Genomic DNA, 13,741 nt, shown 5'->3' on the forward strand with positions numbered 1-13,741 from the left:
TATATATATAAATGGTTAAATATATATATATATATATATATATATATATATATATATATATATATATAAATGCTGTTTGCAAATATCCATTTGCGTGCCGTTTTCAATGGTTGACTTGCAAAATCTTTGAAGACGTTGTTTTTCAGCTCTGCTAACATTTTTGAGCTCTATTAACCCATACTGTGGGACCATTAAAATATCCACAGTATCTGTTCAATCACATGTCTGGTTTTCAGGAGTGTCTGTTCAAGTGTGTTCAGTATGCAAAACTGGGTAGATGCAACTGTTCAGACAGCATTGAGTACTCCCCACAGCTGTGCCGGCTATACGACAGTTAGTGTATAAAAAATTGTTGCTCAACAAGGGCTATATCAGCTAATTTTTTGTCAAAACCGATTTATCGTACGTTTTCGTACGTTTTAAAACCGACGAAAAACCGACGCGTCTTACGTTTTAAAACCGACGAAAACCGACGAAAACCGACGCTTCTGACGTTTTGAAACCGACGAAAACCGACACTTCTTACGTTTCGAAACTGACGAAAACCGACGCTTCTTACGTTTTGAAACACGACGAAAACCGACGCTTCTTACTTTTAAAACCGACGAAAAGCGACGATTCTTATGTTTGAATACCGACGAAAACCGATCAAAACGACGAAAAAAACGTAAGGGCTTTGATCGGATTTGGGGAAGTAAAACCGACGAAAAGCGACGATTTCTTATGTTTGATTCCGACGAAATTCTCAACGCGGACTATCATACCGTTCGATAATCCTTAATCCCGATAATCTCAAATGGCTTCACATCGAAAGTAATGATACTTTTGAAAGCAATTCAGAACATTTCTTAATCATTTTGATTTTTCAACATTAGAAATCTTCAGTATCGTCATTTTTTTAAATAGTAAAATCAATAGACAATTAACTTGGTTTTCATGATTTTAGTCATCAACACAAACAGATTAGCAGTTTATTTAATCTAATATCAGCAGTCAGTTTCTTTTCTTCACAACAAGAAGTAGGCCTCTCTTACAATTTGATTTTGTTCTCCCCACTTAGGTCACGTAAGAACAAAAACTTGTTCGGTATTTAACATAAGAGAGTATTGGTTCTGTCGTTTTCAAATTAATCCAAGTTAGTTTAAAATTAATACCCAAAAATTCAACCATTGAAAAAATGAAATCTTTCACATCATATGCTGCGTCTATTTCAACTAATTGAGCCAAAAAAGTTTAAGAGCTTGCTGCTGAATTCCTTTAATGTTCATGTCAATTTTTTCGTTGTTTACGTTTTGCCCACCCGGGTCGAATGTCCTCCCTAATATCCTCCAATTTTGTTGTAAGGGGGATAATTTTTCTATGGGGGTAAATTGATGAAAGAGTGTGGGGGTATTTTGTTCAGAGGGGGTAAAATGATGTAAGAGTTGGGCTGCAATGGGAGGACTCTTGAGGAATTATCCCCGCCCCCTGACTAAAATTGCCATGTAAGAGGTGGGCTGCAATGGGCTGCAATGGAAGGACTTTTGAGGAATAATCCCCGCCTCCTGACTAAAAATTGCCATGTAAGAGTGGGCTGCAATGGGCTGCAATGGGAGGACTTTTGAGGAATTACCCCCTCACTAAAATTGCCATGTAAGAGTGGGCTGCAATGTACTGCAATGAGAGGACTTTTGAGGAATCCCCCTAACTAAAATTGCAATGTAAGTGTGGGCTGACTTTGAAACTTCAAAAGCATGGTTTAATAGAAGAACGAGCTCCCGCCTCGAATTTTTCCTCCCAAAATGATGTAGGAGTGGAGCTGCAATGGGAGGAGTTTTTTACGAAAATGCAATTCAGAACTTATACGTCTTTTTGGGCTGCAATAGGCTTCCAACGGGGGTAAAATACTGTAAGAGTGAGGGCGAAAAGACAAAATAACCACCAACTCTAAATTTTTTTTGTTCTGTCAAGGGGGGTTAAAGTATATAAGAGTTCGTGGGTAATGGAGAAATTAACCCCGAATTAACTTACATCATTTTACCCCCCCCCCTCCCTTGAGAGACAAAAAAGATATAAGAGTGGGGTTTAATTTGTCTTATACCCCCATACTCTTACACCTTTTTACACCGTTGGAAGCCTAATGCAGCACAAAAAGACGTAATAGTTTTGCGGAAGTACCCCGTGACCAAAATTGCCATATAAGAGTGGGCGTGAATGGGCTGCAATGGGAGGAAATTTTGAGAAATTACCCCCTGACCAAAATTGCCATGTAAGAGTGGGCTGCAATGGACTGCAATGGGAGGACTTTTGAGGAGTTAACTCCTGACTAAGTTTGCCATGTAAGAATGGGCTGCAATGTGAGGTTTTTGAGGAATTACGCCCCTGATTAAAATTGCCATGAAACAATGGGCTGCAATGGGAGGTCTTTCGAGGTATTACCCCCGTGACCAAAATTGCCATGTACGAGTGGGCTGCAATGGACTGCAATGGGAGGACATTTGAGGAGTTACCTCCTTACTAAAATTGCCATGTAAGAATGTGCTGCAATGGGATGACTTTTGAAGAAGTCCGCCTGACTAAAACTGCCCAGTAATAGTGGGCTGCAATGGGCTGCAATGGAGTACTTTTAAGGATTTACCCCCCCCCCTGACTAAAATCGCCATGTAAGTGTGGGCTTAGTTTTGAAGCTTAAAAAGAATGGTTTAGTAGAAGAACGAGTGCCTGTGTCTTTTTCCGCCCAAAATGATGTGAGACTGGGATTTCAATGGGATAATTTTTACAAAAAATACAGCTCAAAACACATACGTCTTTTTGAGTTGCATTAAGCTTCCAACGGGGGTAAAATATTGTAAGGTTGAGGGGAAAAAAGGCAATTTAACCCCACTCTTATTTTTTGGTCTGTCAAGGGGGTTAAATTATATAAGAGTTCGCGGGTAATGGAGAAAGTACCCCCGAACTCTTGACAGAACAAAAAAATATTAGAGTGGGGGGTTATTTTGTCTTATACCCCCCACTCTTACACCATTTTACCCCGTTGGAAGCCTACTGCAGCCCAAAAAGATGTAAGAGCTTTACCCCTGACCAAAATTGCCATGTAAGAGTGGGCTGCAATGGGCTGCAATGGGAAGACTTTTGAGGAATTACCCCCTGACTAAAACTGCTATGTAATAATGGGCTGCAATGAGCTGCAATGGGAGGAATTTTGAGGAATTACCTCCTGACTAAAATTGCCATGTAAGTGTGGGCTTACTTTTGAAGCTTACAAAGCATGGTTTATTAGAAGAACGAGTGCCTGTGTCGCATTTTTCCGCCCAAAATGATGTGAGAGTGGGGCTGCATTGGGATAATTTTTTTACAAAAAATTAGCTCAAAACTCTTACGTCTTTTTGGGTTGCATTAGGCTTCCAACGGGGGTAAAGTATTGTAAGGGTGAGAACAAAAAGAGACAAATTAACCCCTAACTCTAATATCTTTTTGGTCTGTCAAGGGGGGTTAAATTATATAAGAGTTCGCGGGTAATGGAGAAAGTACCCCCGACCTCTTACATCAATTTACCCCCCCTTCCCCTTGACAGACCAAAAAATATTAGAGTGGGGGGGTTAACTTGTCTTATACCCCCTCACTCTTACACCATTTTACCCCGTTGGAAGCCTACTGCAGCCCAAAATGATGTAAGAGCTTTACCCCTGACCAAAATTGCCATGTAAGAGTGAGCTGCAATGGGCTGCAATGGGAGGACTTTTGAGGAATTACCCCCTGACTAAAACTGTCATGTAATAATGGGCTGCAATGGGCTGCAATGGGAGGACTTTTGAGGAATTATCCCCCCTGACTAAAATTGCCATGTAAGTGTGGGCTTACTTTTGAAGCTTACAAAGCATGTTTTATTAGAAGAACGAGTGCCTTTGTCGTATTTTCCCGCCCAAAATGATGTGAGAGTGGGGCTGCAATGGGATAATTTTTACAAAAATTCATCTCAAAACTTTTACGTCTTTTTGGGTTGCATTAGGCTTCCAACGGGGGTAAAGTACTGTAAGGGTGAGGGCAAAAAGAGACAAATTAACCCGTAACTCTAATATCTTTTTGTTCTGTCAAGGGGGGTTCATTTATATAAGAGTTCGCGGGTAAGGGAGAAAGTACCCCCGAACTTTTACATCATTTTATCCCCCTTGACAGACCAAACAGATATTAGAGTGGGGGGTTAATTTGTATTATACCCCCTCACTCTTACACCATTTAACCCGTTTGAAGCCTAATTCAGCCCAAAAAGGCGTAAGAGCTTTACCCCTTGACCAAAATTGCCATGTAAGATCGGGCGTAAATGGGCTGCAATAGGAGGAATTTTGATGAATTACCCCCTGACCAAAATTGCCATGTAAGAGTGGGCTGCAATGGGAGGAATATTGAGGAGTTGCCCACCGTGACTAAAATTGCCATGTAAGAGTGGGCTGCAATGGGAGGAGTTTTTTACGAAAATGCAGCTCAGAACTTATACGTCTTTTTGGGCTGCAATAGGCTTCCAACGGGGGTAAAATACTGTAAGAGTGAGGGCGAAAAGACAAAATAACCACCCACTCTTAATTTTTTTGTTCTGTCAAGGGGGGTTAAAGTATATAAGAGTTCGTGGGTAATGGAGAAATTAACCCCGAATTAACTTACATCATTTTACCCCCCCCCCCTCCTCCCTTGAAAGACAAAAAAGATATAAGAGTGGGGTTCAATTTGTCTTATACCCCCATACTCTTACACCTTTTTACACCGTTGGAAGCCTAATGCAGCACAAAAAGACGTAATAGTTTTGAGGAAGTACCCCCTGACCGAAATTTCTATATAAGAGTGGGCGTGAATGGGCTGCAATGCGAGGAATTTTGAGAAATTACCCCCTGACCAAAATTGCCATGTAAGAGTGGGCTGCAATGGGAGGACTTTTGAGGAACTACCTCCTGACTAAAATTGCCATATAAGAATGGGCTGCAATGTGAGGACTTTTGAGGATTTACGCCCCTGACTAAAAGTGCCAACTTAGAGTGGGCTGCAATGGGCTGCACTTGGAGGACTTTTGAGGAATTACACCCGTGACTAAAATTGCCATGTAAGAATGGGATGCAATGGGAGGAATTTTGAGGAATTACCCCCCTGAACAAAACTGCCATGTAAGAGTGGGCTGCAATGTGATGACTTTTGAAGAATTACCCCCTGCCCCTGACTAAAAATACCATGTAATAGTGGGCTGCAATGGGCTGCAATGGGAGGACTTTTGAGACATACCTCCTGACTAAAATTGCCATGTAAGAATGGGCTGCAATGTGTGGACTTTTGACGATTTACGCTCCTGGCTAAAATTGCCATGTAAGAGTGGGCTGCAATGGGCTGCAATGGGAGGACTTTTGAGGAAATAACCACCGTGACTAAAACTGCCATGTAATAGTGGGCTTCAATGGGCTGCAATGGGAGGACTTTTGAGACATACCTCCTGACTAAAATTGCCATGTAAGAATGGGCTGCAATGTGTGGACTTTTGACGATTTACGCTCCTGGCTAAAATTGCCATGTTAGAGTGGGCCGCAATGGGCTGCAATTGGAGGACTTCTGAGGAATTACACCCCTGAATAAAATTGTCATGTAAGAATGGGCTGCAATGGCAGGAATTTTGAGGAAATACCCCCGTGACCAAAATTGCCATGTAAGAGCAGGCTGCAATGGGCTGCAATGGGAGGACTTTTGAGGAATTGACCACCGTGACTAAAATTGCCATGTAAGAGTGGGCTTCAATGGGCTGCAATGGGAGGACTTTTGAGGAATTACCTCCTGACTAAAATTGCCATGTAAGGATGGGCTTCAATGTGTGGACTTTTGAGGATTTACGCTCCTGACTAAAATTACCATATTAGAGTGGGCCTAAAATATTGTAAGGGGGTAAAATATTGTAAGGGTGAGGGGAAGGAAAAAGACAAAATAACTCCCGAGTCTTACTTTTTTGGTCTGTCAAGGGCGGTTAAATTATATAAGAGTTCGCGGGTAATGGAGAAACTACCCCCGAACTCTTACATCATTTTGTTCCCCTTGACAGACCAAAAAGATATAAGAGTGGGGTGTTATTTTGTCTTATACCGCCTCACTCTTACACCATTTTACCCCGCTGGAAGCCTAATGCAGCCCAAAAAGACGTAAGAGATTTGAGGAATTACCTTTGACCAAAATTGCAATGTAAGAGTGGGCGTAAATGGGCTGCAATGGGTGGACTTCTGAGAAATGACCCACTGACCAACATCGCCATGTAAGAGTGGGCTGCAATGGGCTGCAATGGGAGGACTTTTGAGGAATTACCCCCTGACCAAAATTGCCATGTAATAGTGGGCTGCAATGGGCTGCAAGGGGAGAAATTTTGAGGAATTAACCACCGTGACTTAAATTGCCATGTAAGAGCGGGCTGCAATGGGCTGCAATGGGAAGACTTTTGAAGAATTAACTCCTGACTGAAATTTCCATGTAAGAATGGGCTGCAATGTGAGGAGCTTCGAGGATTTACGCCCCTGACTAAATTGCCATGTTAGAGTTGGCTGCAATGGGCTGCAATTGGAATACTTTAGAGGAATTACACCCCGTGACCAAAATTGCCATGTAAGAGTGGGCTGTAATGGGATGAATTTGAAGAATTCTCCCCTGACAAAAAATGCCATGTAATAGTGGGCTGCAATGGGCTGCAATGGGAGGACTTTTGAGGAATTACCCCCCCCCCCCTGACTAAAATTGCAATGTAAGTGTGGGCCCACTTTTGAAACTTAAAAAGCATGGTTTAGTAGAAGAACGAGTGCCTGGGTCAAATTTTTCTGCCCAAATTGATGTAAGAGTGGGGCTGCAATGAGAGAATTTTTACAATGCAGCTCAAAATTCTTAACTATTTTTGGGTTGCATTAGGCTTCCAACGGGGGTAAAATTTTGTAATGGTTAGGGGAAAAAACAAATTAACTCCCGATTCTTATTTTTTTGGTCTGTCAAGGGAGGTTAAATTAAATAAGAGTTCGCGGGTAATGGAGAAATTACCCCCGAACTCTTACATCATTGTATTCCCCTTGACAGACCAAAAAGATATAAGAGTGGGGTGTTAATTTGTCTTATACCCCCTCACTCTTACACCATTTTACCCCGTTGGAAGCCTAATGCAGCCCAAAAAGACGTAAGAGATTTGAGGAATTACCTTTGACCAAAATTGCAATGTAAGAGTGGGCGTAAATGGGCTTCAATGGGTGGACTTCTGAGGAATTACCCACTGACCAACATTGCCATGAAAGAGTGGGCTGCAATGGGCTGCAATGGGAGGACTTTTGAGGAATTACCCCTTGACCAAAATTGCCATGTAATAGTGGGCTGCAATGGGCTGCAAGGGGAGAAATTTTGAGGAATTAACCACCGTGACTTAAATTGCCATGTAAGAGCGGGCTGCAATGGGCTGCAATGGGAAGACTTTTGAAGAATTAACTCCTGACTGAAATTTCCATGTAAGAATGGGCTGCAATGTGAGGACCTTTGAGGATTTACGCCCCTGACTAAATTGCCATGTTGGAGTTGGCTGCAATGGGCTGCAATTGGAATACTTTTGAGGAATTACACCCCGTGACCAAAATTGCCATGTAAGAGTGGGCTGTAATCGGATGAATTTGAAGAATTCCCCCCTGACAAAAAATGCCATGTAATAGTGGGCTGCATTGGGCTGCAATGGGAGGACTTTTGAGGAATTACCCCCCCCCCCCTGACTAAAATTGCCATGTAAGTGTGGGCTCACTTTTGAAACTTAAAAAGCATGGTTTAGTAGAAGAACGAGTGCCTGGGTCAAATTTTTCTGCCCAAACTGATGTAAGAGTGGGGCTGCAATGAGAGAAATTTTACAATGCAGCTCAAAATTCTTACCTATTTTTGGGTTGCATTGGGCTTCCAACGGGGGTAAAATTTTGTAATGGTTAGGGGAAAAAACAAATTAACTCCCGATTGTCAAGGGAGGTTAAATTAAATAAGAGTTCGCGGGTAATGGAGAAATTACCCCCGAACTCTTACATCATTGTATTCCCCTTGACAGACCAAAAAGATATAAGAGTGGGGTGTTAATTTGTCTTATACCCCCTCACTCTTACACCATTTTACCCCGTTGGAAGCCTAATGCAGCCCAAAAAGACGTAAGAGATTTGAGGAATTACCTTTGACCAAAATTGCAATGTAAGAGTGGGCGTAAATGGGCTTCAATGGGTGGACTTCTGAGGAAATACCCACTGACCAACATTGCCATGAAAGAGTGGGCTGCAATGGGCTGCAATGGGAGGACTTTTGAGGAATTACCCCCTGACCAAAATTGCCATGTAATAGTGGGCTGCAATGGGCTGCAAGGGGAGAAATTTTGAGGAATTAACCACCGTGACTTAAATTGCCATGTAAGAGCGGGCTGCAATGGGCTGCAATGGGAAGACTTTTGAAGAATTAACTCCTGACTGAAATTTCCATGTAAGAATGGGCTGCAATGTGAGGAGCTTCGAGGATTTACGCCCCTGACTAAATTGCCATGTTAGAGTTGGCTGCAATGGGCTGCAATTGGAATACTTTAGAGGAATTACACCCCGTGACCAAAATTGCCATGTAAGAGTGGGCTGTAATGGGATGAATTTGAAGAATTCTCCCCTGACAAAAAATGCCATGTAATAGTGGGCTGCAATGGGCTGCAATGGGAGGACTTTTGAGGAATTACCCCCCCCCCCCTGACTAAAATTGCAATGTAAGTGTGGGCCCACTTTTGAAACTTAAAAAGCATGGTTTAGTAGAAGAACGAGTGCCTGGGTCAAATTTTTCTGCCCAAATTGATGTAAGAGTGGGGCTGCAATGAGAGAATTTTTACAATGCAGCTCAAAATTCTTAACTATTTTTGGGTTGCATTAGGCTTCCAACGGGGGTAAAATTTTGTAATGGTTAGGGGAAAAAACAAATTAACTCCCGATTCTTATTTTTTTGGTCTGTCAAGGGAGGTTAAATTAAATAAGAGTTCGCGGGTAATGGAGAAATTACCCCCGAACTCTTACATCATTGTATTCCCCTTGACAGACCAAAAAGATATAAGAGTGGGGTGTTAATTTGTCTTATACCCCCTCACTCTTACACCATTTTACCCCGTTGGAAGCCTAATGCAGCCCAAAAAGACGTAAGAGATTTGAGGAATTACCTTTGACCAAAATTGCAATGTAAGAGTGGGCGTAAATGGGCTTCAATGGGTGGACTTCTGAGGAATTACCCACTGACCAACATTGCCATGAAAGAGTGGGCTGCAATGGGCTGCAATGGGAGGACTTTTGAGGAATTACCCCCTGACCAAAATTGCCATGTAATAGTGGGCTGCAATGGGCTGCAAGGGGAGAAATTTTGAGGAATTAACCACCGTGACTTAAATTGCCATGTAAGAGCGGGCTGCAATGGGCTGCAATGGGAAGACTTTTGAAGAATTAACTCCTGACTGAAATTTCCATGTAAGAATGGGCTGCAATGTGAGGACCTTTGAGGATTTACGCCCCTGACTAAATTGCCATGTTAGAGTTGGCTGCAATGGGCTGCAATTGGAATACTTTTGAGGAATTACACCCCGTGACCAAAATTGCCATGTAAGAGTGGGCTGTAATGGGATGAATTTGAAGAGTTCCCCCCTGACAAAAAATGCCATGTAATAGTGGGCTGCATTGGGCTGCAATGGGAGGACTTTTGAGGAATTACCCCCCCCCCCCCCTGACTAAAATTGCCATGTAAGTGTGGGCTCACTTTTGAAACTTAAAAAGCATGGTTTAGTAGAAGAACGAGTGCCTGGGTCAAATTTTTCTGCCCAAACTGATGTAAGAGTGGGGCTGCAATGAGAGAATTTTTACAATGCAGCTCAAAATTCTTACCTATTTTTGGGTTGCATTGGGCTTCCAACGGGGGTAAAATTTTGTAATGGTTAGGGGAAAAAACAAATTAACTCCCGATTGTCATGGGAGGTTAAATTAAATAAGAGTTCGCGGGTAATGGAGAAATTACCCCCGAACTCTTACATCATTGTATTCCCCTTGACAGACCAAAAAGATATAAGAGTGGGGTGTTAATTTGTCTTATACCCCCTCACTCTTACACCATTTTACCCCGTTGGAAGCCTAATGCAGCCCAAAAAGACGTAAGAGATTTGAGGAATTACCTTTGACCAAAATTGCAATGTAAGAGTGGGCGTAAATGGGCTTCAATGGGTGGACTTCTGAGGAATTACCCACTGACCAACATTGCCATGAAAGAGTGGGCTGCAATGGGCTGCAATGGGAGGACTTTTGAGGAATTACCCCCTGACCAAAATTGCCATGTAATAGTGGGCTGCAATGGGCTGCAAGGGGAGAAATTTTGAGGAATTAACCACCGTGACTTAAATTGCCATGTAAGAGCGGGCTGCAATGGGCTGCAATGGGAAGACTTTTGAAGAATTAACTCCTGACTGAAATTTCCATGTAAGAATGGGCTGCAATGTGAGGACCTTTGAGGATTTACGCCCCTGACTAAATTGCCATGTTGGAGTTGGCTGCAATGGGCTGCAATTGGAATACTTTTGAGGAATTACACCCCGTGACCAAAATTGCCATGTAAGAGTGGGCTGTAATGGGATGAATTTGAAGAATTCCCCCCTGACAAAAAATGCCATGTAATAGTGGGCTGCATTGGGCTGCAATGGGAGGACTTTTGAGGAATTACCCCCCCCCCCTGACTAAAATTGCCATGTAAGTGTGGGCTCACTTTTGAAACTTAAAAAGCATGGTTTAGTAGAAGAACGAGTGCCTGGGTCAAATTTTTCTGCCCAAACTGATGTAAGAGTGGGGCTGCAATGAGAGAATTTTTACAATGCAGCTCAAAATTCTTACCTATTTTTGGGTTGCATTGGGCTTCCAAGGGGGTAAAATTTTGTAATGGTTAGGGGAAAAAACAAATTAACTCCCGATTCTTACTTTTTTGGTCTGTCAAGGGAGGTTAAATTAAATAAGTGTTCGCGGGTAATGGAGAAATTACCCCCGAACTCTTACATCATTGTATTCCCCTTGACAGACCAAAAAGATATAAGAGTGGGATGTTAATTTGTCTTATACCCCCTCACTCTTACACCATTTTACCCCGTTGGAGGCCTAATTCAGTCCAAAAAGACGTAAGATTTTCGAGGAACTACCTCTGACCAAAATTGCCATGTAAGAGTGGGCTGCAATGGGCTGCAATGGGAGGACTTTTGAGGAATTACCCACCGTGACTAAAATTGCCATGTAAGAGTGGGCTTCAATGGGCTGCAATGGGAGGACTTTTGAGGAATTACCTCCTGACTAAATTTGCCATGTTAGAGTGGGCTGCAAAGGGCTGCAATTGGAGGAATTTTGAGGAATTACACCCCATGACCAAAATTGCCATGTAATAGTGGGCTGCAATGGGCTGCAATGGGAGGACTTTTGAGGAATTACCCACCGTGACTAAAATTGCCATGTTAGAGTGGGCTGCAAAGGGCTGCAATTGGAGGAATTTTGAGGAATTACACCCCATGACCAAAATTGCCATGTAAGAGTGGGCTGTAATGGGATGACTTTTGAAGAATTACCCCCTGACTAAAATTGCCATGTAATAGTGGGCTGCAATGGGTTGCAATGGGAGGACTTTTGAGGAATTACCCCCCCCCCCCCGCCCCCTGACTAAAATTGCCATGTAAGTGTGGGCTTACTTTTGAAACTTAAAAAGCATGGTTTAGTAGAAGAACGAGTGCCTGGGTCAAATTTTTCTGCCCAAACTCATGTAAGAGTGGGGCTGCAATGAGAGAATTTTTACAAAAATGCTGCTCAAAACTCTTACCTATTTTTGGTTTGCATTAGGCTTCCAACGGGGGTAAAATTTTGTAATGGTGAGGAGGAAAAAGTAACTCCCAATTCTTACTTTTTTGGTCTGTCAAGGGCGGTTAAATTATTTAAGAGTTCGCGGGTAATGGAGAAATTACGCCCGAACTCTTACATCATTTTATTCCCCTTGACAGACCAAAAAGATATAAGAGTGGGGTGTTAATTTGTCTTATACCCCCTCACTCTTACACCACTTTACCCCGTTGGAAGCCTAATGCAGCCCAAAAAGGCGTAAGATTTTTGAGGAATTACCTCTGACCAAAATTGCCATGTAAGAGTGCGTGTAAATGGGCTGCAATGGTAGGAATTCTGAGGAATTAGCCCCTGACCAAAATTGCCATGTAAGAGTGGGCTGCAATGGGCTGCAATGGGAGGACTTTTGAGGAATTAACCACCGTGACTAAAATTATCATGTAAGAGTGGGCTTCAATGGGCTGCAATGGGAGGACTTTTGAGGAATTACCTCCTGACTAAAATTGCCATGTAAGAATGGGCTGCAATGTGTGGAATTTTGAGGATTTACGACCCTGACTAAAATTGGCATGTTAGAGGGGGCTGCAATGGGCTGCATTTTGAGAATTTTTTGAGGAATTACACCTTGACTAAAATTGCCATGTAAGAATGGGCTGCAATGGGAGGACTTTTGAGGAATTACCCCCTGACTAAAATTGCCATGTACTAATGGGCTGCATTGGGAGGACTTTTGAAGAATTAGCCCCCCCTGAATAAAATTGCCATGTAAGTGTGGGCTTACTTTTGACACTTAAAAAGCATGGTTTAGTAGAAGAACGAGTGCCTTGGTCGAATTTTCCCGCCCAAAATGATGTAAGAGTGGGGCTGCAATGGGAGAATTTTTACAAAAATGCAGCTCAAAACTCTTACGACTTTTTGGGTTGCATTAGGCTTCCAACGGGGGTAAATTATTGTAAGGGTGAGGTGAAAAAAGACAAAATATCCCCCCACTCTTACCTTTTTTGGTCTGTCAAGGGGGAGGGGGGTAAAATGATGTAAGAGTTCTGGGGTAATGGAGAAATTACCCACGAACTTTTACATTTTTTACCCCCCTTGACATACCAAAAAGATGTAAGAGGTGGGGAGTTAGTTTGTCTTTTACCCCCTCACTATTACACAATTTTACCCGCGTTAGAAGCCTAATGCAGCCCAAAAAAGACGTAAGAGTTTTGAGCTGCATTTTCCTAAAAAAATCCTCCCCTTGTAGCCCCACTCTTACATCTTTTTGGGCGGAAAACTACGACCCGGGCACGCGTTTTTCTACTAAACCATGCTTTTCAAAATTCAGGAAAAACAAATAATGCGCAAATTTCTATACTGAAATGTGAGAACCAACTGAAAAAGAAGTACAATTTTTATATAGCAAATCTGAACTCGTATTTGAGATGAGAACCTTGATGTTTGTGTGTTGTGCATTGTAGCGGAGGCACGTGACTGCATCAAGTACGTGGAGAGCAACTTCCTGCCTGAGAGGGACTGTGCTTGTCCACTAGAGTGTGAATATGACTATCTTTACATGCAGCTAGAACAGTCATTCTGGCCCAGTCCAAACTCACTCGTAAGCATTACATCCCAGTGAAACAAAAATGGACACAAATGTTGTGATCTTTGTAAGAATCGTGGTACGAAAACAATGATTTTGGCATGTGTTTTAAAGGAATTAGGTATTTTGCAAAGCATCATGTTAAGATATGGCAAAATTTACCATAAAACATCTGGTTAAAAAGACCAGCTCAAGTTTTTTTGAGATACTAAGATATTGTGGGTCGTAACCAGATATTGCAAGTTTTGTTTTACTGGGGTAAAATTCAACAGTTCAAGACCTCACAAGTTTC

The 13,741-nt window shown here is 42.3% G+C and overlaps 1 protein-coding gene across 1 annotated transcript in view; it reads left to right on the forward strand.

Moving 5' to 3' along the window:
* The window catches only part of LOC142341322 (uncharacterized), a 40,128-nt gene that overhangs the window by 2,766 nt on the left and 23,621 nt on the right, over positions 1 to 13,741 (forward strand). The window contains exons 2-3 of the mRNA XM_075392247.1: positions 237 to 333; positions 13,328 to 13,464. Of these exons, the coding sequence (XP_075248362.1) occupies positions 237 to 333; positions 13,328 to 13,464 (234 nt within the window). The remainder of the gene's footprint in view (positions 1 to 236; positions 334 to 13,327; positions 13,465 to 13,741) is intronic.

The sequence above is a fragment of the Convolutriloba macropyga genome, chromosome 6 (assembly GCF_964194025.1).
Source record: "Convolutriloba macropyga chromosome 6, txConMacr16.3, whole genome shotgun sequence".
Classification (NCBI taxonomy): domain Eukaryota; kingdom Metazoa; phylum Xenacoelomorpha; order Acoela; family Convolutidae; genus Convolutriloba; species Convolutriloba macropyga.